The 25,876-nt window shown below is 28.4% G+C and overlaps 1 protein-coding gene across 3 annotated transcripts; it reads left to right on the top strand.

The window, feature by feature from the left end:
* The first annotated feature begins 1,654 nt into the window (after positions 1 to 1,654).
* On the top strand, positions 1,655 to 25,876 carry LOC100570440 (GRIP and coiled-coil domain-containing protein PFC0235w). 3 transcript variants are annotated; one of them, XM_008185407.3, is made up of 21 exons: positions 1,655 to 2,031; positions 2,646 to 2,840; positions 3,106 to 3,207; positions 3,372 to 3,476; positions 4,541 to 4,639; positions 4,773 to 4,808; positions 4,889 to 4,924; positions 5,035 to 5,073; positions 7,558 to 7,707; positions 8,775 to 9,047; positions 10,295 to 10,375; positions 13,330 to 13,410; positions 14,565 to 14,645; positions 14,866 to 14,946; positions 20,512 to 20,580; positions 21,895 to 21,978; positions 22,175 to 22,288; positions 22,349 to 22,658; positions 22,729 to 22,904; positions 23,117 to 23,658; positions 25,416 to 25,876. In XM_008185407.3, the coding sequence occupies exons 1-21, from the start codon at positions 2,012 to 2,014 to the stop codon at positions 25,430 to 25,432; spliced, it is 2,691 nt and encodes an 896-aa protein (XP_008183629.1). In that variant the 5' UTR covers positions 1,655 to 2,011; the 3' UTR covers positions 25,433 to 25,876. The 3 variants fall into 3 exon arrangements, with proteins under 3 accessions (XP_008183629.1, XP_016662883.1, XP_016662904.1); XM_016807394.2 differs by lacking the exon at positions 20,512 to 20,580; XM_016807415.2 differs by lacking the exons at positions 14,565 to 14,645; positions 14,866 to 14,946 and having other exon boundaries at positions 1,656 to 2,031.

Here is a 25,876-nt window from a genome sequence, read left to right as displayed (position 1 = left end):
ACAATATCTGATTGCACCATTGTTCAGATTAATTGTTCTTAACTCGATGAAATACCTATATATAAATATATAGACTTAAGACTGTCAATAGAAACAATGAATATTATACTATTAATAAAAAAAAGGTACGTTAAAAATATAGTTTTTCATTGTTTTTTTGTCATATTATATTCTATATTAGAATCAAAATATGGTTTTTCATCGTTTTATATAAATACATAGTCACATAGATAAGTTTAGGTATTACTGTATTAGGTTGTTATATGGTATTACTATTATTAATTATGAACTGGTAAAAATGTTCCGCCATGTTAATGTTTTTGACAAAAATTAATTCAACCTACCGTTTTCCTAGTAAAATAAATTACTTTTATACTATGTATACATCTATTAGTAGGTATATTAAAATTTGCAGTGACTTACTCCTCAACTATCATACAAAAATATTATACATTTGTATACTATAATAGACACGTTTAGAATGTCGTCACTGAACATATCCATCCAAATTTCCCAGTGGATATTTTAAGAAATTATCACTGGGCGACATTAAAAAAAAATTTCAGGCAACATATTAATGTGAGCTTATAAAAAACTTTTAAGTATTAATTATATTAATTAATAAATAATAATTTATAATAATAGGTATTATATTGATTATTCATAGAAATTCACAGAAGATTAATATTATTACACCAATACTGTTGATAATAAATAGTAAATACTACTATTTTTACTAGTATTTATAACCAATTTTATTGTAATACGTTACACACTTACACGTACCTATCATATTATGCAAGTATTTATATTTCATTTAAGATAATTGTATTTTGTAATATATTATCATTATTAGAAAGAGGTACTGTATTAAGTATAAGTCCGAGTATAAAATATTAGATTTTAAATTATTTTATACTTAGATACCGAAAGTGACGAAAGTCGTCCTGTCGTCGTAGTATCGTATAAACGTATTGGGTAGGTAACTTGACGGCTTGAACGTTTATACTGTTGAAAGGTTCAAAGTGAAATAATTATTTAGCTAATATTATCTTGTAGGAACAAGGACTAAAATAAAATCTAAAACAATCAATTTGTAAATTGTAGATATTTGCCGGGACGACTGACGACCAGATGAAACATGTCGCATTGTCGTGTGCCACGCTTCCTTGAATTGTACTTGTTATTCTACGGATACCTACGGGCTACGGTGAACGGTCACATGGGTTTTTCATTCTCAATAATTATTTGTCAAACGAAATGATATACCTACGTCATAAATCAATAACAAAATTGAACACAATAAATAATCAATACATTCAATTATATAATAATTTCAAACATCGACATTTTTACAAAAATCGTTGTCGCCCAGTACCTACATTAGTTAAAATATCCACCAAAACATTCAAGTCCGAGATCGGAGATTGGCTGCACTCAGCTGACAGCTCTAAATTATTATTTATATCTCTATATCGATATACGACATTTTGCCGTGTAGCCATCGATATGACCATATATTATGACGTGACTTTGCTGGATAATATAATAATATTTTTATTTACCAACGATCAAAATATTATTATATTATGTCTAAGGCCGTGGTTGCACTGGGCGCACGTCGCAATTATCACTGTCATTAGTCATTAGTCATTACTCGTTTCCACACTTCGTTGTCGCCACTCGCCGAACCGCCGAAGTACCGGACGCCGCCGGACCGCACGACCGTTGTGAACCGTTTGCTACTTTCTTCGTTTTATACCGCGTTGGCGCACTATAGCCTGGTACTATGGTTTGGTACTAACCTCGTCTGTGCTGGTGTAGTCGTAAACCGCAGTTATACGTTTTTCGTCACCGTCCGTTCGTCGTCCACGCGTGCCTGTTCCTGGTCATTCCGATTGCTGTTCTGCGCTCGCCACGTTTTCCCCAGAACGGAAGCGTCGAAGCGACCGAGTGGCGATCTCAATCCACGTTGAAGCGACAGACCCCGCGACTAGAATCCACGAACGCCATGGCGGATGCTACGCACAAGTGAGTGGTTATTTTGAATGCGCGTAACGACCGTTGACCGACGGACCCGTTATCCTCGGGTGGTGGGTGGCGGTGATCGGGCACGAGGCGTTTGGAATCACGATTTTTTCGGTTTTTATTAATTCAGACTTTCAGAGAGGCTTGTACAAATATGTGTAATTATATGTATGTGGTAGGTACCAGGTACACAAGTAGTATTCAAAGAAAATTATTGGGGGGGGGGGACTGCTGCCCCCTTTACCAACTACCTACATAAATATTCTCCTGGTGTCCCATGTGTAAATTTGTTTTTTACAATGAAACTAGGGTCTATATTTTTAGATTAAAAATAATTGAAATATAACTGAATATAATATGCTGCCAAGTATTCTGTAAAACGACCAAAAATATCCTCTATAATATGAGTATTCTACTTACCTATTAAAAATTAAAAAAAAACATGTATTTTATGAAAAAATAATTAAAATATGCTTTATTATGCATTTTTATTTTTCATAAAGATTCTGTGTAGGTAATTTCCAACATATAACATGGGCTTTAAATGTTTTTAAAAAATCATACATTTTACATTTTTAATTAAAAATACTTACCTATTGTTTATTTTATAAATTTAGAACATTATCGGATGGAGTTAAACGTTGGAAATCGATCTATAGTTACTTGAACTTGATGAAGTACATGCTAAGAATTTTCTGCTATTTTGCGGCAGTTGTGATGTTCCAGATTAGTTCATTTTTAGAAGTTTTATCTGATTATCTTAAATCAACTGAAAAGGCAGAAGATTCACATGAGAAAACTATTGAAAAAAGGTACTAGTAAATTTGATTTATACATTTTTTAGAAAAGTTTAAATTCAAAATTCTGAATAATTATATGTACCTACTTATTTCTATCTTTCTTTAAAATATACCTACTTTTCATTATATTTAACTTAATTAATATTAGCTTTATTTAGTTATCTACCTATATAATTCAGTATTATGTACCTACTTAATAAGATTTAAACAAATTGTTTCATAATTTAAGTAAACCAACATATTATATATTTCTCTTCATATTTTTATTTCCTTAAAGGTGCGATGCTAATTCTTTTTCTAATCAAACCAATAAAAATGAAGAACTAAAAGAAGTATTTAAAGTTATCAATGATACGGTTAATGAATTAATAGACAGAGAGTAAGTAACAAGTAACAACTAATTATATTTTAATTTCTTAGACAAGTTATTGCTAATAACAAATTATTGTTTTAAATCTATATAAAAAATTATTACATTTTCTAGAATTTTCAGTCGCTGTAGTTTGCGTTTTAAAATAATTCAATGTTTATTTTTCCCCCAAGGTGCGATTTGCATTCCAATCACATGGATAAAAATGAAGAACAAAAAGGAGAAAATAAAGTTATTGGTGATATTGCGAATGGATTAATAGACAATGTGACTGAAGGGTAATTACATTGTACATAGTCATATTATATTAATTTCCTACAAAATGAAATTACCTATTGGGATAAAGTTAAACTTAATTAAATAAATGGGTTTAGCAATAAACTTATATATGCATAAATATACATATAACAGATAACTCTAGTCTCTAGATAACTCAATATTAAAGATAAAAAATTAGGTATCAACTATTTTAACTTATTAAAGTTGAGTTAAAAAATAATTCAATATTAACCTTACTGCAAGGTGTGATAGTTATTTTATTTCTAATCACATCAATAAAAATGAAAAACCAAATCAAATATATAAAGTTGTTGATATTATAATGAATGATATGGTGACTGAATTAATAGATAAAATCAATAAAGAGTAAGTACCTCACTATATTTTAACTTCCTAAACAAATATTCAAATCCAATAGGCAACTGCAATTTTAAGAACAACAAAACATAATTGAACCATCAAGTATTTTGAGTTATTACAGTTGACTTTACTTAATGTTTATATATCCCTAAATGCATTATTGTCATTTTTATTTTAGTCATGAAAATCAAAAAAATAAATATTCTACAAAATTAGTTATGTCTGATACTGAAAATAAATTGTTAAACCATGAGTAAGTTAACTACTCACAAAAAAAATTAAGAACTTTATAACATAGTGTTTTTTTTACATATATACCTACATACTAGTAAAAAAAATATATCTCTAAGCAGCTGCTTATACCATGATTAATCAACAAACATACTAGCTAAAGTTCCATTTTCAATTATATTATGCATGTCCCATAGACATGGAAAAATCAAAATCAACTGGACAATGTAGATTATAGCTTTCAAGTTTTAGTGTTTATATTCTTAGTCCGGGTAAATTTCATATGCTATGTTATCTTGCTAACATGCCTGTTTATTTTGTCATGGCTTTTACTACATAATATGCATAATATAAGGACTGATTTTTAGTTTAAAACCTTTCCAGAAATGCAAAAAAAAAACTGCTTAAATAAAATAAAATATTCCTCCCATACCTTCATATATTTTTATAATTCAATGTTTTTTCTATACAGGTGTAATGGTCAATCCGTTTTTGACTGTAATAAAGTTGCAGAGCAAAAAATAGTAAATGAAGCTAATGCTAATATTGTAAATTGCAAATTAAATGAAGAGTAAGTTTCAAACAAACTTATATTTTAAGAATAATTTAAATAAGTTGATGATTTTGATGTATAATTTTTTCTTAAAATAATTTATTTATAGATTCCATACCAACAATGAATAATAATAATTTAATATGTTTAGGTGTGATTCTCAGTATTATGATGGAGTTGAACAAAAGTAAGTACCTACTAAAATATTATATTAGGTCTTATTAAAATATTATAAAAGCGGTGATTTTATTGTTTCTTCTTTTATAGACCTACGTCTCAAATTCCTGGAAAATCGAGAGAAATGTGAGTATTTAATTTATGTTAAAATATTAAAGTATTCTTAGAAAATTATTTTGTATTGTCAACGTTTATATTAATTAAATGTTAAAATTATTATTTAATTATTTTTACAGTACTAATTCTGAAAACAGCGAAGAAAAAGTTAAAGAAGAGTGAGTATTAATTTAAGTATAAATTATTTTTGAAAAAAAAAAAAATATTTTTATTTTTAAATCCAATTAGTTAAATAATTATATAAAACAGCAATAACAGGACATGTTATACTTATGCTTTGTGTCTGAACTTGCATTTAAATATCAAATGTTGCACTCAGAATAATCCATTGTATAATAATAGAATGGACTGTAATATTATAATTTAGAGGTAAGAATATTATCCAGGGCTACACGTTTCATTTTTATAGATATTTTAATTGTGTAATAATTAGTAATGATTTATAATTTTCCGAAAAATATACTATCTTAAAATGATCATAAATCACTTCAAAACAATGATCCCAAAAAAACTTTCTTGATGCCTTAGTCTTACCTTTGAATTGTATGATTGATTAATTTACTCTAAAACTAAATATAATTAAAAAAAGGTTATTCTGAATGCAAAATTATTTATGTATTTGTGTGAAGACAGCACAAAAAAACATGCGAGTATAATGTAACAACCGTGTGACATTTTTTTTTTTTACGAATATAAGTGCTTATTTAACGATTCTGGTTATTTTTAGTGCATATTTTTTTTAGTCCTTACATATGCAAATAATTTCATGTACATAAACATCTAAGGTCTATTTATTATGTATCAAGTGTCTACTACAAATGGTTTCAGCTCAAAATATGCGTGTTATCAATTGTATCGTGACTATTTTTATAATTTATTATGATGCTAGATACTGATGTCTTATTGTAAATCAGATATGAATTATCTTGATGGTATTAATATCAATTGCAGTCATGACAATACCAAATAATGTCAAAATCTATACTACATCAGTTGAAATTAATTATTATATAGTAAAATAAATAAATACATACTAATTAAATAAAAAAAATTAATACTACTGGGTTGATTCAAAAACAATTTCAAACAAAATAAAATAGTAAATGTATAATTTTTGGGTATATTTGTTACAGAGTGTAACAGGAATAACTGACAAAAAAAAAAAGTGATGCTACTTAAACGTATGACAACAATTGTTAAAATTATATGATTAGTAACTAATTTAAGAAATATACTCATATCAGCAAATTCCCAACAATTATATTTTGAAAATATTTATTACGTTCCTAATTAATTAATCAAAATAATATTGATATTTAAAAAAATTCTAAAAAATAAACTACTTAACTTAGATAAATGTTTTTACCATCAAAATTGTTCTTATAATCAGATTTACAAATTAGCTGTTTTGAATTCCAAAATATTTAAATCAAATATAAATTTTTTTATTTTCAGTACTAAAAAATCGAGGGGTAAACACCTTGGGGGGTAATCAGTGTACATAAGGTGATGGTAATCATGGGTATTTATGGGTAATCATAGGTAATCTTTGTAGTAAATCATGGGTAATCATAGGTATAATCATTGAAATCAGTAATCTGGTGTTCAAACTTTCTGTCGGGTATTTACCCCTCGTAAAAAATAAAAATAATTTATTTTATTTTACACATATAGCGCAAGTGACCTTAAACTATAAATAATACTAATATTAATTAGAACAAATGTTATTTCATCTGTCCGGTATTCCTGTTACACACTGTATAATATTATATTATACCCTAAAGACATAACAATACTTACATAGGTAACAAACTAACAAACAATAAAACACTTTATAATAGTACCTTCTGTGTTTATAACAAATAACAAAAATAATAATAATGAAAAATACACTAAAAGAAACATTATTTTATAATGATTAAAATGTAGTATCTATAAATATTTATCAACTTCAGGACAAATGAAAGATGCAAAAATTTAATATAAATATAGATATTCTATACGCGTCTAAAATTAACACTTTCAATGTCGCTGACGTGTCAACAGAGCTTATTCCAATAGGCCGGCGACACGTTAATGCATCAAAAAGTTTATATATGCTATAATTAAATTGGATTTTTTTTTTAATAAACTGAAATTAAGATAAGCCATTGACAATGAACTCTAAATCTAAAAGGTATAGGTGGTTTTAATTTTCGTTTTTTCCGTCGTTTCTGAAATCACGGGCGGCGTTAAACGTGTTAATAAACAAGAGATCATAGAAGCCCCGGGTGTTGCGCATTGCTTGGCCGCAGTTGTTAATGTGTGCTGCGGTTAAGCATTGTTCAGGGTCGCTAGCTCACGTTTGGGTGACCACTTGGGCTTTTATCGACGTATCCTCTCCTCATATCCTCACGTGTTACTCAAAACCAACCGTAACTACCACAAAATGCTAATGGCTATAGTAGTTGGTAAAACTAATAAAAAAAGAAGATCTTGGATGTTATCGACTTATACATAGATGTATAAACATATCATAGACATCATGTAGATTATATATGTTTGCTAGGTATATATTTAATCAATTTACGTTTCTGTTATGTAATTGTTGAAATTAAAATATTCAATCAACTCCTCTTTAAAATGTATTTGTTATTTTTTAGAATTACTACTTCCGAGGACATTGGATCTGCAAGAGTTAAAAAAAGACAACCTATCAAAAATACTGCAATGTTACTAATAACTAAAACAATAAATGAAAACAAATTAATGGACAAACGATTCAAGTTTAAAACCAAATACGACAAAGACAAGTAAAAGAGTTTATTAATAATATTATTGCATTACTTATGTTAAAGGAACACGAAACAAAAAAAAATAAGTTTTTTAATTTGGAAGTAGTTTCAGTTGTAAGAAAAATGGTATAGGTTTTAATGGTTTTATATTTCCACTCAAATTATTTAATAAATTATGAGGAATTAAAAAAGACGCGGACGTCATTGGGCCATAATTTCCTATCTTTTAAGTGTAAAAGTTGCTTGCTTTATACAATAATTTATAGTTAAGGATTTAATTACATCTAAAGTATATTTTTGAATTTTTGTTTTACGTGCGATGATCATGTTGTGATGTGTTTTTATGCAAACTGCGGAATCAGAATTTGTATACATTGTTTAGTTTTTTTTATGCACACATTGTACCAGCACCAAACACTTATTGTAACATAAAATGGCGTATCCAGCTATTATCTCTCTTAGCATTTTTAATGTTTAATAAAAACTATAATTTATATTGCAATTCTGATACAAGTCACTCAATTTTACGTAAATCAAACAAATAACATTTTTAGGTATACTCTGTTCCAAAAAAGTTAAATCAGTTTGCTAAATAATGTTCCTACGAGAATTTGGAAAAAAAAAGTAATCGGTTTGTCACGAGTTGGAAATGTCCAGTCTCGGGTGACATTTTATTGTTTAGGATACTTGGAAAAGGAATTGGGGTCTGGTGCGCTGAAGCCCGCAGTCGTGGTGCGAAAATGATTATTCTCTCTTGGAACAGAGTATAGGTAATTCATTGTGTGATGTAAGTAACTTTTGCATATACAAGTTAGGTAGTTATATTCGAGTTCGGCCCAATGATGTCACTGGGCCATTCTAAATACGGTAATATCTACTTAAATAAAAATTTTTTACATTGAATTTCGACCTAATCATTTTTAATAATTCTAACATAAATAATATTGAATAATAATTTGAAGAAAACATTTTTGGTGTTGTTTGCTACTTTTATGTATGCTTGATACTATTTTAACTAACTAATTAGCTACCTATTCATAATTTATTGAGTATCAATTTTCATTTATATTAATTTTGTTGCACAGAATGTCAAATAAAGAAACACCTAATGGAAATCCTTATCAGGACAAAGATAACATTTTTACAAACAAATCTGATAGTTTTAAAAGCGAAAACAAACTGTCATTAAATAATGAACCTGAGAAAACTGATTGTTTTGAAGTAGCTAACAATAGCAATAGTAAAGACACTTCTATTGGTAGTGCATCAATGTATAAGAATGATAGCAAAAACCTTGATATCCATAAAAATATAGAACCAATGGAAAATCAATACAAAATCAATGGGAATCAAAAATTGTAGGTATTTTTTTTTTATTAATAATTAAATAATATTTACAATATTATGCTATTTTTTAAAATGTTGTTAAAATTGGGTTATTTTTTAGTTATTTCAACCCAAAAGCAAATGTTTTTGTATAATTTGAAGTACTTCAGAGGATGTCACCTCACTATACGTTTTCTCTCCCTGACTCACGTGCAACAAAGCAAATTTATATTTAGCAGAACCAGCCCTGTGTTATTACTTTTAATATTAGAGTGAATTTACCTATTTTAAAGCTTCGAGCCTTTGTACTAACTACAAACCTGTGTCCCCTTCATTTGCTTTTTTATAATATTTTAATTTTTATACAATTTATAAGCAATTGTGAATTTTAATAATTTACACGCTCATAACTTACATCAAAATAAAAATATCATAAAATAGCCAGTGTATGGACACGGATAATGTACTTTACTTAAAGTTTGATATTAGTCAATTCACTCATTTTAAACATAACAACACAAGGTTGGTTCTGCTAAACGTAAATTTGCAATGTTGCTCGTGGATCCGAGAGAGAGTAAACTAATAGTTCCCTGATGTCCTCTCAAGAGGACATCTCACCCGTATGTGTTGTCACCGTCTTACGCACGAATCACATACTAGACAAAATGTCTTTACGCAGTCTAAGTAGAACTCGCTCAATTTTGGTGTTTGAATAAAAACACCTATTACAAAATTATAAGATGACAATATTTAGGAAGGCAAGACAGGTCATTTAAAAATGTTGAAATTTTTGCTATTTCCAAACGATATAATGAACATTATATTGAAAATAATGGAAAAAAACGCATATTCTTGCCCTCAGAAATATTTTCACAATTCAATTTTTAATAGGTATTTTTACTCTAGAACCAAAATTGAGTGAGTTCTACTCAGACTGCGTAAACGTGTTTTGTTTATTTCGTAAGTTTTTTAAGACTTTTACGTGTTACGGCTTTACAGAGTTTCCGACTATACAGGGTTCACATTAATTAAGTTGTAATTGCATCGGGACTAAAGGAATTGTTCGTGGTAACAGGGTTTCCATCTTACCGAAGTTTTACTGTATATCCCCCCCTCCCCATTAAGAATCCTGAGTATGCACCACTGATTATACCTCTAACAAAATGGTACATGTTAATTATTATTCATGAAAATAAAAGTGCATAGAATCTCATCTATATTTAATGAATCATGTTTTTATTTTTGTTATTTTTATAATTAATAAAACTATTTTTTAAAGGGTCACAAAAAATAACGTTGATCACCGGGAAAATGATGATGGTAATGAAAGCAGAAGTCCGATTACAAAGACTGAAATAATGTAAGTTTCATCATATTTAATAATATTCAAACAACTAAATGTATGTTCCTTCTAAACTTTAAATAATTCTGATTCTTTATTATGTATAGACTGAATTATAACCTAAAATTAAATTATTTAGTTAATAAAAAATTACATTTATTTTAATTAATTGTTAACCTGTATGTCACGTTCACTTAGTGAAATCTTTGTTTCGTGAAAACTGAAAAGTTAGCCACATCATGAATTGGACACCATTTTTTATGCTTTGTGAAATTAAAAAAAAAAAATCATTATATTATTATTTACAACTTTTTATTAAATGGAGACAACATTTTGACATTATGTAATTTTTATTATTCAGCCATTCACTTTCTGAAATACAACTGAAGTGTTATTAATTACTGTTATTTAATTTATTTGTTTATTTAAATACATAATAAACTTTAACAACAGGCATTAAATAATAATTAATAAATTAAATATTAATTAATAATTTATCTCCAATACACTTTGAAATATGTGCATTGCTGTCCTATAATAAATTATTTATATTTTATATTCTTAATAATATGTTGAAAATTGAATTGGTTGGTAACTATAAATTTAATTTGTCCTTTGTGTGCTTGACGCTCTTTTTCGATTTCTTCACTGTTATAAATAAATCACAAATTTGCTGCTGTGTAATCGATTTCAACAACTATTTATTTATTACAAATTGAACTATACATAATTGTTCCATATTTATATTATGTTACTTATACATTTCTTCAATTAAAGTACTTTGTTGCCAGTTGAAAGTTTCTTAATCAAATCAAATGTTACAATTTGAGAAGTCAAACTAATTTTTTGTTTGGTGCTAAAGAAAGCTTTACATGTGCCCTTTTTGATTATTCTATAAACTTGAAGTATTATGCTCACAATATCCTGATAATTGTGTTCAATGATTCCTTGACTTTGAGAATGTCTTAGTCTTCTGTGAACAATTATGCAGCCAGATCAAAGTTCTATGATAATTAAACGTTTATTATAAAGTGTTAAAGAGTATTGTGTGCACTCTTCCACTATGTGTTTGATGGTTAATGCAGTGTTACATGAGTCACATATTGGTTGTGGTTCTTTGCTAATTAAATATGAGTGGGTGAGTAAGGCGTGTCCGATTCTGGTGCGGGTGATTGCAATGTCTTGGCGTCGGTTGAAATAAGAAGAAGTGATAAATTTGTTAATTGTTTTTGTAAATATATTTGAGTTTGTCGGTTGATGGTATTCAGTTCTAGTGATTTCTAGTGGTGCAATATTTGAAAGTCCCATTAATCAAGAGCCCTTCTTTTCAGACAGTATTATATTATGCAGCAGATAAATCTATTAACACTGCTCGTCTTCAGGAATTTAGCCTAGATCATTGTGGTAAGCGCTAAGACCTGCTCCACATCCATGGTTGTTTCTGAACTCAACTTGCTCTATTGATATGTATTTATCCATGGTTGGTTGTATTCGGTTTAATACTAATCTCTCCAATAGCTTGTACGTATTACTGAGAAGTGTTATGGGTCGGTAATTTCCTGCTTCCATTCCAGTCTTTTTTGGTTTGAGTAAAGCTATTACTTTTGACTTTTTAAGAATGTCTGATATTTTTATGTATTTAATTTGTCGCTATATATTTCTGTTAGCCATGTTTGTGTCTTTATTCCATTGTTTTTTAGCATCTCAATTGAACTAACAAATTCCCTTTCATTGAGTTTCATTATCAATAATATTTATAGGCGCTCAGATTATAAGGAAAATTGATTGTAATTCATAAGTTACTACATACCAAAATTAGTATTGTAGCCCCTGGCACCCAAAGGAAACTTGATTAGTAAATGTAATAATGAACAGAAAAATATTGTTAAGAAATTTATTTTACAATTATAAAAATTAATTACTTGATATTTTTTTCTTAATTTGTTTTGTTTAAAATTAAAATGTTTTATCTCTGATGCAGTTATATTTTAGTAGTTAATAATAATTGAGTCTTCTCTTTCTACCCTGAAGTATACAATTAAATATACAATCATCAGCCAAATAAAATATTTTATCTGTAAAAGTATTTTATAAAATACTTATTTTATTTTACAATTAATCTCTAGGATAGTTTCTTCAATTTCAACTTATATGGTATATAGTTTATGGTATATGGTTTTTTGGGTTTTTTTTGTTTTAAGGGGATTTGATACCGTGATTTTCTGTTTTCGTCTAATGAAGCGATAAGAATTCTGAAAACAGATTTGAATTTGTCATCAAGTCTACTTGAAATCGACTTTCCCACATTTTTGATATTATCTCCTAAATTCTAGAAAAAGTCATAGAAAAAAAGAGTATTTGAAAATTTTTGTATTTCAATTTTTGGAGAGGCTAAAATCAAAAAATCAAAAATGTGGAAAAGTCGATTCAGAGTAAACTTGATGACGAATTCAAATCTGTTTTCAGAATTTTCATCGCTTCATTAGATCAATTGGTATGTTTGGCAAAAAACACGTCTAAAATACTATGTTACACGTGTCTTAGACGAAAACAGAAAATCACGTTATCGAATCCCCTTAATAAAATTTCATATCTATACAGTCTAAATTAGTATTCTTATATTATATGTGTAATGAAGAGAAACCCGTTCATAATTCAGACTAGTTTATCGTAATAGGTTTTTATGTGTAATAACATTTTTAATTTTATTTTAGAAATGAGATGGTCAGATAATGAAAAAGTTACACAACTTTAAGTTCATTTCATAAAAAATATACATAAATGATTTTCTTTTTTTTTTTGTATTTCATAAAGCGTAGAATAAATGGCATTGATTTTTCATGAAGTGTTTGTGTCAGTTTAATTATTAAGTTCATATAATTAGTCATTAGTCATAATATTACAAAGTTCCTCCATAAAAAGTTAATAATATTCTAATTCTTAACCTCATTCATAATAAAACAATTATTTAGAATCAACGAAAATAATGGTGAACTCTTGAAAAATCACAATGATTATGAAAATAAAGAACCAATTACAACAACTGAAAATATGTAAGTATTGCCATACCTTATATTCAAATTAACAGAATTCTAAAACAATATTTTTATCTCTTTAGATTTGTATAATTGAGATTCTTACATACCTACATAATACATTTATATTATAATTTAAAATTAAATAATTAAATTAATAAAAAGGGTGGGCAAGTGGGTATAGCTCTGCTATATTGCAGTTGTTGTGTAAGTCACTGTAATGGATGTGTAAAAGCAAAATCTGAGTGAAGACAGTCACCCTATATTATTATAATAATATTTTTAAATTACAAAAAATACCTAAACTCATTATTCATTGTTTAAATATCTTGTTTTGTCTAAATTTTAACTTAAACTATTAAAAACTAAAAAGTACCATACTTATATAGTTTAAGACTTTTTGGTTACAGTATGAACTACTTATGAGCAACAATGTATACAATTTTATATATTTTCAACCATAAAATAGTTTGCAAATTTTCATAATTTTTTTGAAGTTGATCAAAATTTGAACTTAAAATGTTTATATATACCTTAAATATTTTTGAATTGCTATTATAACAGTTTGATGAGAAACTCTTAATTTACAAGTAAGTATCCAATGTCATAAAAATTTGAATTTCAAATGCTCTTAACAAATTTATTTGACTTTCTGCTAACCTTTTTTTTTTTTGTTTAAGGTAGAAAAACTTACAAGGAATTTTGTATTGTATTTGTATTTTCAAAGTTTTGACCTAAAGAACAATTTTTTATTGAAAATAATTCAAAAACAAAAACTTATCAAAATCCAAATTTCCTTATACCTATGTTTAAAAAGAGTAAAAATATTATATGTTATAGTGTATAGAAAATGGTAGGTTTTGTGTAGAATCCCCGTTAATCCTTATTTTTTTTTTTTTGTTAATTACTGGGAATTTTATTCTTATAATTTGAATGCATCAACTAGATTCACTTTTCCACCAGATAAGTTTGAGGTAAAAATTGAAGCGTTAAAAAAAAAATTCATCATTGTAAAATCATTACACATGCATTGCTCAGTAAAATCCAAAAAGAACTTTTTATATATTGAATACAACCTATATAAACCTTTGGGAAGTCTCTATGTAAAATATATGAATAATGTTATTTTAAATATCACTTATCCAGTATCTTCAATAAAAAAAAATTTTTAGGATCACAAAAAATAATGATGTCCACTGGAAAGATTTTGATAATTATACGAATAGTGAATCAAATACAAAGTCTGAAAATATGTAAGTACCATCATAGTAAATATTTAGAACAATAAGGATCTCATATGTAAATTCCATTTATCTTTGTGATTTAATATTATTTAATTTATAAGAAAAAAAAATGGATATTTTTTATATTGTGTCCATCTATTCATAAACCACATACCCTAGGAAAGCCCATCTACAATTAATTTATCAAGTTCTTTTAAGTAAAATCTTAATAAAAAAAAATATTTTTAAGGATCACATCAAATAATGGTAGATGCTGGGAAAATGATGATGGTATTGAGAACAGAAAACCGACTTCAATGACTGAAAATATGTAAGTAACCCGTCATACTAAATATTTAGAACAATAGGATCTAACTATCAACGCTATGTTGGTTTTTCTATTAAGCTTTAAATACTTGAAATAATTAATTATTACATAATTAGTATACATGTTGTAACTTTAAAAAAGAATTGAAAATTAGCTATTTTAGATTTTGAAAGTAGTGATGAATGTATTGATTTTACGATGAAGTAGTTGAAAAAATACTTTGATTTTCAATTTTAGTGTCTCTTTTGGTGGAAAGTGAATCTAGTTGGTGCATCGGGAGGATCAAAGTTTAAAAATCCCAGTAGTTTTCAAAAGCGCCTGAAAACTAAAAAAAAATCCAAGGAATAAATCGATTATGGTTTTTAGTGTAACTCTTAAAAAAATTACTGTAAATTCATGAAATTATTACTGAATGTTTTTTTTTTTTTTTATATATATATTTTTATTTGAAATAAACAATCTATACAGTTTTGCACAGTAAGTTTATATGCTGAGAGTTATTTAAATGACATGAAAGTTGTGAATTAAGCAACCACCCATTAGTGACTCTTGGCTATTGATTAGTTAGATTTTTTTATTTTTTGACCATGAGACGTTAGACGTTAAAGTTTTGTAAAAGGTTACCACGACACCAGTTTCTTTTTAATCTGCGGTTAGGAATTCCTGGGAGAGTAAGGATTGAAAGATCTTTTATGAGAGGGTTAGGATGAGTTTGAAGTCGTTTATGAAATCGTTTGTAGGAAGTGCGTGCTTCCTCATCTATTGTTTTCATATGGACATCATTATGAAGAGCGTGGTTAGAAATATAGGGCGGAGCATTGGATAATCGTCGGAGTGATATGTTTTGGAAAGTTTGGATTCTATTATTGTTAGATTTTTTTGCTGCACCCCACGATTGAAGTCTATATGTCCAGATTGGTTTGAGTAGAGCTTTGTAGATTATTGGTTTGGTGTTTAGAGTGGAGTTCTTATTTCTAATTATCAAAGGTCTGAGCATGCGCATGCGATTGTTTAAGGTTAGTCGTTTGGTTTGGAGGTGTTTCTTCCATGTAAGTCTTTTATCAAGAAATAATCCTGAATATTTAACTGTGTCGGATGTGGGAATTTGGACGTTATTGAGAGTAATGTTTGGACAAATTCCTTGTTTGAGTGTGAATGTTGTATGTATAGATTTGTTTTGGTTAATTTTCACTTGCCATTTTGTATACCACTCAGACAAGTGGTTAAGATGTACTTGTGGGTTTGATGAGGCAGTTAAAGGATCCTCATTGATGGATAAGATAACTTTGTCATCGGCATAATCTGCTACGATGGTTTGTTGCATGGTTGGTCAGCCACGTAAATGTTAAACAGAAAAGGGGAAAGTATACCACCTTGAGGTACACCCGCATTGATTGGTGCGATTTCCGAATTAAATTGGACTTGGAAATGTCTATCAGTTAAATAAGATTTGATTAATAGGTATAGTGGGTTGGGAATAAATTTTTTAAGTTTGAATTGGAGGCCTTCATGCCAAACCCGGTCAAAGGCTTGTGGAACGTCGAGAAAAATGCAAGAGCAATAGAGCTTTTTTTCAAGAGATGTAGAAATAACATCAACAACTCGATGTAATTGATGTATCGTGCTATGTGAGTTGCGGAACCCGAATTGAGTATTCGGAAGTATGTTGTTAGTGATAATATGTGGAATAATGCGTCTTAGAATAAGTCTTTCTAAAACCTTTGATAGGAAAAGCAAGAGACTTATTGGTCTGAATAAGGTTGGGATATCGAGTGGTTTGTTAGGCTTAGAGAACAGAACAATTTTGGAGAATTTCCATAGCATCGGAAAATATGACAGTCTGAGAATAGCATTAAAAATATATGTTATTAGTACTATGGCTTTTTTGGGAAGGCACCTAACTACTTTGGCCGTAATCAGATTAAAGCCGGGTGATTTTTTTAGTGAGTATTTTTGGATGGTCTGTTTAACTTCATTTGGGGTGGAATATTTTTCTGGTCGACTTATTGAAGATGGTAAGTTTAGGTAGGTGTTTACCTCATCAATGTGTTCAGGTGTAAGTATATCATGATGTGGTTGGAATGTTTCTTAAAGATGAGCTTCAAAAACTTCGGCCTTATCGTTGTTAGAGAAGGCAAGTGAATTATCTGGTTTTTTGAGTGGGACTGAGGGGCGTTTATATTGAAGTAGTTTTTTGGTTTCGCGCCATAAGCTTCCGTCTACAGAGGAGAGTGAGGTTAGTTTTTGTTCGTACATGTCAGCTTTGCTTTTAGCTAGACATTTTTTTTATGAATTTTCTAATTTATTATATGCACTTCTATGTGAGGGTAACCGTGTGGTTTGGTAACGTGCTCTTGCTCTGCGCTTTTCGACTATTAATGAGCGGACTTGCTCAGACACAAAAGGGTGTTTATGAGCTGAGTTCATGGTAGTGTTTAGGTTGTTTGATTTAGAAGCCGCTGATTGAATAAGGGTTGTTAAATTGTCAACTGCATCGTCAATCTCCTGAGCAGATTTTAAGCTTATTTTTAGGTTAATTTCATCGGCTATGATGTTATGAAATTTAAGGTGGTCAGTTGCTGCCATAAAAAGTTTGGGACAAATAGTGCGTGTTTGCGGTGTGGCATCAATGTTGAGAATGACGGACGAATGGTCAGAGTTAAGATCCAGAATATTATTAATTGAATAGTATAAGTTACTAGGAATTTTTATGACGAAGATGTCCAGAATGTCAGGTTTTTTCCTAACTGAGGTTGGCCAAGGGGTGTAAGAATTTTGTATTTTTTCGTATTGGTGAAATTATAGAGCAAGTTTCCACGAGGGTTGGTGACTCGGCAACCCCAACTTTGGTGTTTCGCGTTATAATCACCACCAATAATGAAGTTATTGGCCGTTGAGTCAAAAAAGTTGGTAAGGTTATCAATAGTTAAATTATGTCTAGATGGACTATAGATTGCGGCGATAGCAATAGGGATATTATTAATTGTAATTGAAATGGAACATGATTGGAAATGATTTTGAGAGTATTTGACAGTTGGTAGTATTTAAGATTGGATTTAATGAGTATGGCTGCTCCGCCATGAGCTGTGCCATCTGGATGGTTGGATTTGATTAGGCTATAAGCAGGAATAGATATATAAGAATACTCAGTGAAATGGATTTCGGAGATTAGAGCGATGTCAATGCGTTTGTCGAATAGAACACTGCAGTTGATTGACGTGATTTTTTAGACCGTTTGCGTTGAATAATATAATTGATAAAGAATTATTAGTGTATGAGTTATTCATTTTTTTTATTAAGAAGGGAAGTAATTACTTGAGTTAGGAGAGCGATCAGCGGATTGATGAGTGACTTTAGTTTGTCCACAAAGGAAGATATGGTTGCAGTTAGATCACTAGAGGGGATTGGAGGAGAGGACTGTGATGGTTGGCTAGAAGTGGCCTGAGCATAAGTTTTAGGCGGGGCAGCTGAATTATTTCCAGATGAGGTTGGTAATGGGTGGTTTGCTTTTACATTATAATTATTTACATTGTGTTTAATATTATCGTGCAAGAAGTTACTTTTTGTGGTTGGTGTTTTACGACGCTGCAATTCTTTATAGACACTGCATCCTTTATAGTTGGCCGGGTGGTCGCCGGAACATAAGACACATTTGGCATAGTCTTGGCAGTTTAGACATTGGCTTATAACTTTCGGTTTGTAGGGCTCTTCAACTTTGATTTTTGTGTGGAGAAAATCAGAGAGTTTAAAGATTTCATTTGAGTCGTCGGTGGGCTCGAGATTGATAAAGAACAGATGTAATGGTGATTTAGCGGTCTTATGTAGGACATTTGTGACCTTTCTTACTTCGAAGAGGCGCAGTTCAAGTTCACTTTTTATTAGTTTGGTGGATGTAGTAGGATGTTGGTTTCGCAAGACGACACAAATAGGCTTGTCCTCCTTTAGTTGGTATGTGTGCAATTGGGCATTTAGATCTCTCAAAAAATGGATCAATGTTCTGTATGCATCGGGATTGGCGGTTTGAATTTTCAGACTGTCTGCCGATGATTTGCAGAAAATATTGTCGACTCCAATTTTTTCAATTAGTGCTGCACATAGATCTGGAAAGTTCCGTAAGCCTTTCACAAAAATTGGTGGTGGTGGTTTGGAATTTCTGAGGTAGGGTTTTGTATGTTATCGGTAGAGTTTTGTGTGATGGGAGGTTCAACTTGCAATAGTTCGTAACAATTTTTTGTTATAAATAATTTTTTGTTTTTATTTGTAAGGTGATCAGGAGAACGCGGTTCGGATGAATCTGATAAATTTCTTTTATTAGGCATATGTGTCCACTCAGAATTTGAAGATTCGTTCATATTGTTGGCATTGAGTGTAATATTATTTGTGTTTAGTTGCTTATTTAGGCGACCGACCTGTATATTCGCATTTTTGTTTTTGTTGATATTTTTGTTTGAAGATAGTGACATGTTCATCTCGGGCAGAGGTCGAGTCTCGCTGTTTAACGGCGATAACGCGACATGTAATATATAACGGCACTGGTGGTTTTGCGCACTGAGTTAATTTACATTTTGAAAGAAATGCTTTTAGACGCACTTAGTTAACAATTTTGATAATTAAAGCAATGGACGTGTAACATTTATGAGCGTCCGAAGTTTAAATGTTGACAAATAAATACATAAAAATTTGCAAATTATTTTGAGTTGTAAATTCATAAAAAAATTTTCTTTTTATATCTAAGGTTTAAAAATGTAATACTACATTCCGCCAGCTTTATAAGAAAAGTAATGTCTATCGGAAAGTCAAATTAAATTTTTATGAGAGTTTAAAGTTCAATTTTGTACAACATTGGATATTCACTTGATTTCTTATTGTATTCATTTGGTTAAAATGCTTGAAAATGTAATACAAGGTTACTCACACATTCACAATAACAGTTTGAAAATAAAAGCGAAGATTTTTTTTTTACAAACATTTGAAGTTAAATTTCAACAACATTTATCATATTGAAAACTTAAAAAATTATTTTGCATTTAGAAATGTATAAAAAGTTCTAATTTTATACCTCAGGATTAAAAATTTAAAATAAGGTTCCACGTAAGTACTTCGAAGTTCAAGTTTGGATGAAATTAGATATTTAAACGTAGAATAACGATTTTAGTTTTGTGTTATAAATTAAAAATATTATTAGAGGGTGCTTGAAATTTCTAAAATATATTATTATATACAAATAATATTCATTCAACTTCCCGGCTACCGTGTTGATAATAATAATATAAATATAATATAAAAATATATCTTTGGCTGAAAAACCGTCTTTGCTCAGAATCGTTTATCATATACAATGATATTGTATCATTGATTTCCAATTTAACACCATCCATTACAGTGATCCACTTGTAACCTACTATATAGTAGAACTACACACACCTACTTACCCGATTTTTTTTATATTGTGTACATACATACAGCCTATATAAATCAGACGACCTGAAAGTCTATAATTTATAAATCTATTATTAATTCATCAAGTTTTTTTAAGTACAATATTCTTAATAAACAATTATTTTTAAGGATCACATCAAATAATGGTGAATGTCAGGATAATTATGATGGAAAACCGATTTCAAAGACTGAATATATGCAAGTACCGTCATAGTAAATATTTAGTAAATTAGGATCTAACTATCAAATCTTAATTAATTTTTCTATTAAGCTTAAATTAATTAAATTCTTCATTACATTTAGATACATATTGTAACTTTAAAAATAATTATTTAATTTCGTTTAAAATAAAAAAATGTTTACATCATGTACAATGTACATATTAGGTATGTAGGATGATGATCATTGACTAGAAAAATTCATTATTTTTTCAAATCTAGTTTTATCCAAAACTTTATTTTATTATTCAACTTACAATATTAGTAAAACATATATTTTACTTCTTTTTTTTTTTAAATACTATTGTTTTAATTAAGCTTTATTATTTTTATAGTAGAGCTTTTAAAATATAAATAATTTCCAAATCTATTAATATTCATGACTGTATTAACTAAAATGTACGCTTATTTAGCAAAAAGACTTGTTTCAAATAGTATCATTTTTAGAGTATTCACTATTCAATGTCATTTAAATATCTTTTAATAATTATAGACAGTTGTAGTTGATCCAAGTTCATCCCATTAGAAAAATATATTTAAAAAAAATAATGTTTGTCTTGAAATAAAATATTTAAGAGGATTTTAGCACTATTTGTCTTATCTCTCCCGGCTGGAGCATGTTGCTATGTTGCAACAATCAAATTTGAGTTCAGTAGAACCTACCTTATGTTAATTTTAGAATTAGAATGAATTGGCCAATTATGAAACTTAATTTTATGAATATTATCCATATTCTTACATTGATTTTTTTTTCAATATTTAAATTTTGAAGTGGTATCATAAGAACACAGATAATATACCTAGCTTTAAATTTGATTTAATTCAGTCTTATACTAGAGCTGGTTCTACTGAACTTAAATTTGTTATTATGTTGCTCTTAGGTCAGAGAGAGAAAACAATTTGTACTGACAACCTCTTAACCCTATTGCCTCAGATAGTTTTTTTTTATCTATATTTAGTTGATAATGAAGTTTTTCTTTACGTTATTCTTAATAAAACAATTTTTAGGATAACAAAAAATAAAGTTTGACATCGGGATAATAATGATGGTTGTGGAAACGCAAAACTGATTATAAAGACTGAAAATGTGTAAAATAAAATATAAATTAAAATTAATTAATATTTAGAACAGTATCTCAAAACCAATTTTTTTTCCCCCAATAAGATTATTTTATTTTGTGTGCATTTATTGTATCATAAATCCTTAAAAAATGTTTATTCACTTTTTTGTATAATTTACTTATTTTTACTTTTAAATATAATATATAAGACTTCTTAATAAACCCATTTTTAGGACCACCAAAAATAATACTGAACGCTGGGAAAATAACAATAGTCATGAATACAAAAAACCTATTACGAAGACTGAAAAGAAGATGTAAGTAGCCTAACAGTTAATAATTAAAACAATAGATTGCAGAACTAAATATCCTTTTCAGCTGTAATTGTTGTAAATACCTATATTTATTCTAATTTGAAATCTTTAAAATAATTTTTTTGCAATTGCATTGTTTACTATTAACTAGATTTTTTAAAAATCATTAAGCAATTTTCTGAATATATTTTTTGTTTAGCTTAAATATATTTGAAGTGAAGGATGACATCTTTGGTTTGCCTTCTAAATTTTCTCTAGCACATTGTGTTTGTGAAGATTTTCATAGTTCTATGGGCATGACAGCTGAATTTAAGTATGATAAACATACATACATTTTTAAATGTTATTTTTGATTAATGAGTTAAATTTTTAGATACAAATTTGGTAAAATTGGTGCATTAATGGATCAACAGTTACGTGTGAGCGACGTTGGTCATATTATACATAATGAGCAACATGTATTTTATATAGTCATAAAAAGAAAAATGAATCAAAGACCATTATTATCTACCTTAGAAATAGCATTGTGTAATTTACGTAATAAAATGAATGACCTTAAATTAACAAAATTGGCAATCCCAAAATATGGATTAGACTCATTCAATATAGTAGATGTGAAGGAAGTGATTTCAAAAATATTTACATTATCCGATATTGAAGTCACTATATGTCTGGCTTCATCAGTAAGTTATTACTATTATTATATTATTATTTTGTTTGTTTTATTAATTTAAATTATATTTAAATCTATAGAAATTTGAAATAGAACATTTTATTCCTCCGAAAGTAAATTATACATTTAAACAATTGTGGGAGATGGAGAAACAAACCGATATAATAATATTTATAAATATGAAAACAGTGTATTCAGAGAATTGGTATGACGAAGTTGTTGAACGTATCAATACTAAATACCCATTTAAAGAGAGGTAATTTATAATTTGTTAATGAATATTAAATATTTTTATTCTTTAAAAAAATATATTTAAGTCTAACACTCTAACCTTTAAAAATATATAATTTTATAAAAGTAATGAATGCTCAATAAAGTTAGTTTTATAAAGAAATTAAATTTAAATTAACCTCAAAACTTAATAATCCCTCATGCTAATGATTACTATTTGAACATTTATGATTTCAGATTATTAAAAGATATTAATATTAAACCAATGGCTCATGGTGATTTTCTGATGTACAAAATTGACACTGAAATATTGTTTTGTGTATTCATTAAACCTTTTGATCAATATTCAGCGTACTTTAGATGTCTTGAAAAAGCTTTTCAAGAGATGAAATCACATTTAACTGGTTATAGATATTTGGGAGTTCAACAAGAGCCATATACTTATAAGCCTAATCAACTCACTTTATCACGTTGTTTGGCTATACTAAAATCAGTTTTTAGTAATCAAAATGCTGAAATTTGGATTTGCGGTGATACTGAACAACATAAAGCACATCATTATCAACAATATAAAAAAATTGTTAACGATGCTATTGAGCCGAATCCAAAACGAAATTCAAAAACAAATACTAAGTCTAAAAATAGACCAGAAAAAAAGAGACATGGTAATAACAGTAGACATGATTTATCAGAAAAACATTACAGTAACAACATATCAGATGTAAACTCTGTTACATATCTAAACCAAGAACAAATATCTGTCGATAATTACAAAACAGGTAATGTTAATATTGACCATACATTAAGTTTTAGGCCGCTTATAATATAATTTGGTCATATTTTCTGTGTTTGTGGCTATATTTGTAGATGTTATAGGGGGATTAGTACTGGCACGTTAGCTAGAATTACACAATTGGGTATAATATGTATTTTTATAAGTAATGCAACTTTTGATTCTATGAATGCTATTTAGGTATTTTTATTCAAATTTGAGATTTTTAAGAAGCATACCTAAGTCTTTTTAATGCATTATAGTAACAAAAGCATAAAATGTATTAAAATTATAAATATTTAAATAAACAAATAAATTAGATAATTATGTAAAAATGATATACAATTAATAATTATAAGTATAGTCTGTTCAAAATAAGTTCGGTACACAGCGGTGACCAGTTTTCGTCGGGCGGCGGTCAGACATATCGTCCCCGTTCATGCAAAGTACACTAAGTCCAAAAATCGACTTAGAAATTTGTATTTTAACAATAATAAGAACTATAAATTTCACAGTGTCATATTATTTACTACTACTCATAAACAGCTACTTCCCTTAAGGGAAACTCAATTAAAAAAAGAAAGAAAAAAATTTGGTTACATATGGTATACATTTAAAGTTTGAAAAAATTGCAAAAGCTGATTCATGTTTTTGGACTTGGTGTGTTTTCCATGAACGGGGACGATATGGTCATTGGTCAGACGCCGTCCCCACTACGGCGACGCGCGTCGAGCGCTGCCACGGAACAAAACCACGCCCATGCGCAGTAGCTGCCGCCGTGTCCCGATCTCATTTTGAATAGACTATAGATAAATATTAATATTACACTAATAATTATGAATCATGATTCACAACAACCACAACTGTTAACTGACTAGTTGTTGTAGATAATAATATAATACCTAGACATCATTTTGTTATTTGTCAATATTACATGTTTTTTAATTAATTAAACATAAACAATAACGAGTGATAATAATATCATAAGAAGGTCTGCACGCACTTTTGTAGTTGTGATAAAATTGTACACTTTGTCATAGCATTATTTTAATAATAATATTAAAATGTTAACAAATATTCATATATTCTTTTTGTTTTTCCCAAATATTTCACTAAGTACAAAATATATCTGTATAGCATGAAACACACGGTTGCTTAATACAAATTGATTGTTTCGCACTTTCCTGCGCGATACCTAGCTATATTGCTACTTCAAGACATAGTTCCATTGTGGTAAGGTATTGCATAGAAATGCTCAGAACCTGATATATATAGAATTTGCTAGATACCAGAAACCTCCCTCAAAGATCATCTTCATGGCTGTTAAATATTTTTCTGCTAGAAAAAGGGTAGTCAAAGAAAAAAGTATTATGAGCTAAAAAGTAAAAACCATTTCTGGCAAATGTAAAATTCACAGAAAGTAAATAAATACCTATTTTTAAGTTCTAGAAACCATTTTTAATTTGTAAAATGGCACATTTTTGTAATTGAGTAGACAAATTAGTGTTACCAACATCTTAGACCATATCCGCATTATAATTATAATATAACATTTTTAACTAACAAATGTAGAGAAATTCAGATGTACTAGTTCCCTATCAGAAAGAATGATTAGATAACATATTATTTGATGTACCTACTAATTATTTGGTGCATTCATTAGATGGTAAATATCGATCATCCAATTTAAATTTTAAGAAATAAATTTACAGTTGTATTTATTAATACTTTTAAATAACTTATCACTATTATTTTTTGTTTCAGAAAATTGGGATAACTGATCATTTTATACATATTATTTTATCCATTTTATTAACAATTAATATTTTGTTATATTAATTTATTTTTACTGATATTACTCTTCTGAGTATTAAATTAATTAAAAGTATGATATGTTGTTTCACAATATATATATAAGAGAAAAAACTTTTAAAACAATTCAACAATTTATCGTTTTTAGTGTTTTCCCTGAAGGTAAATCATTAATTCGTTACATTTTTAAAAATTATATATATATATTTTTTTTTATTGATATCAAAATTGTTGTTATTTTTCGGTTTATCTGATTTATGTTTACATTTTCTCTCGAGTTGTTTTTAAATATTGGTTAAAATTTTTTTTTTTCAGTTCAATATTTCTAATTGTAACCCTTAGCTTATGAATATTAGTAGTTTTAAAAATTAAAATATTGTTATGATGTAAATACACAAAGTATATAGCATAAA

This window comes from Acyrthosiphon pisum, chromosome X (assembly GCF_005508785.2).
Source record: "Acyrthosiphon pisum isolate AL4f chromosome X, pea_aphid_22Mar2018_4r6ur, whole genome shotgun sequence".
Classification (NCBI taxonomy): domain Eukaryota; kingdom Metazoa; phylum Arthropoda; class Insecta; order Hemiptera; family Aphididae; genus Acyrthosiphon; species Acyrthosiphon pisum.
Note: the sequence above shows the minus strand (reverse complement) of the source record. Positions and strands in the feature narration are given on the sequence as shown.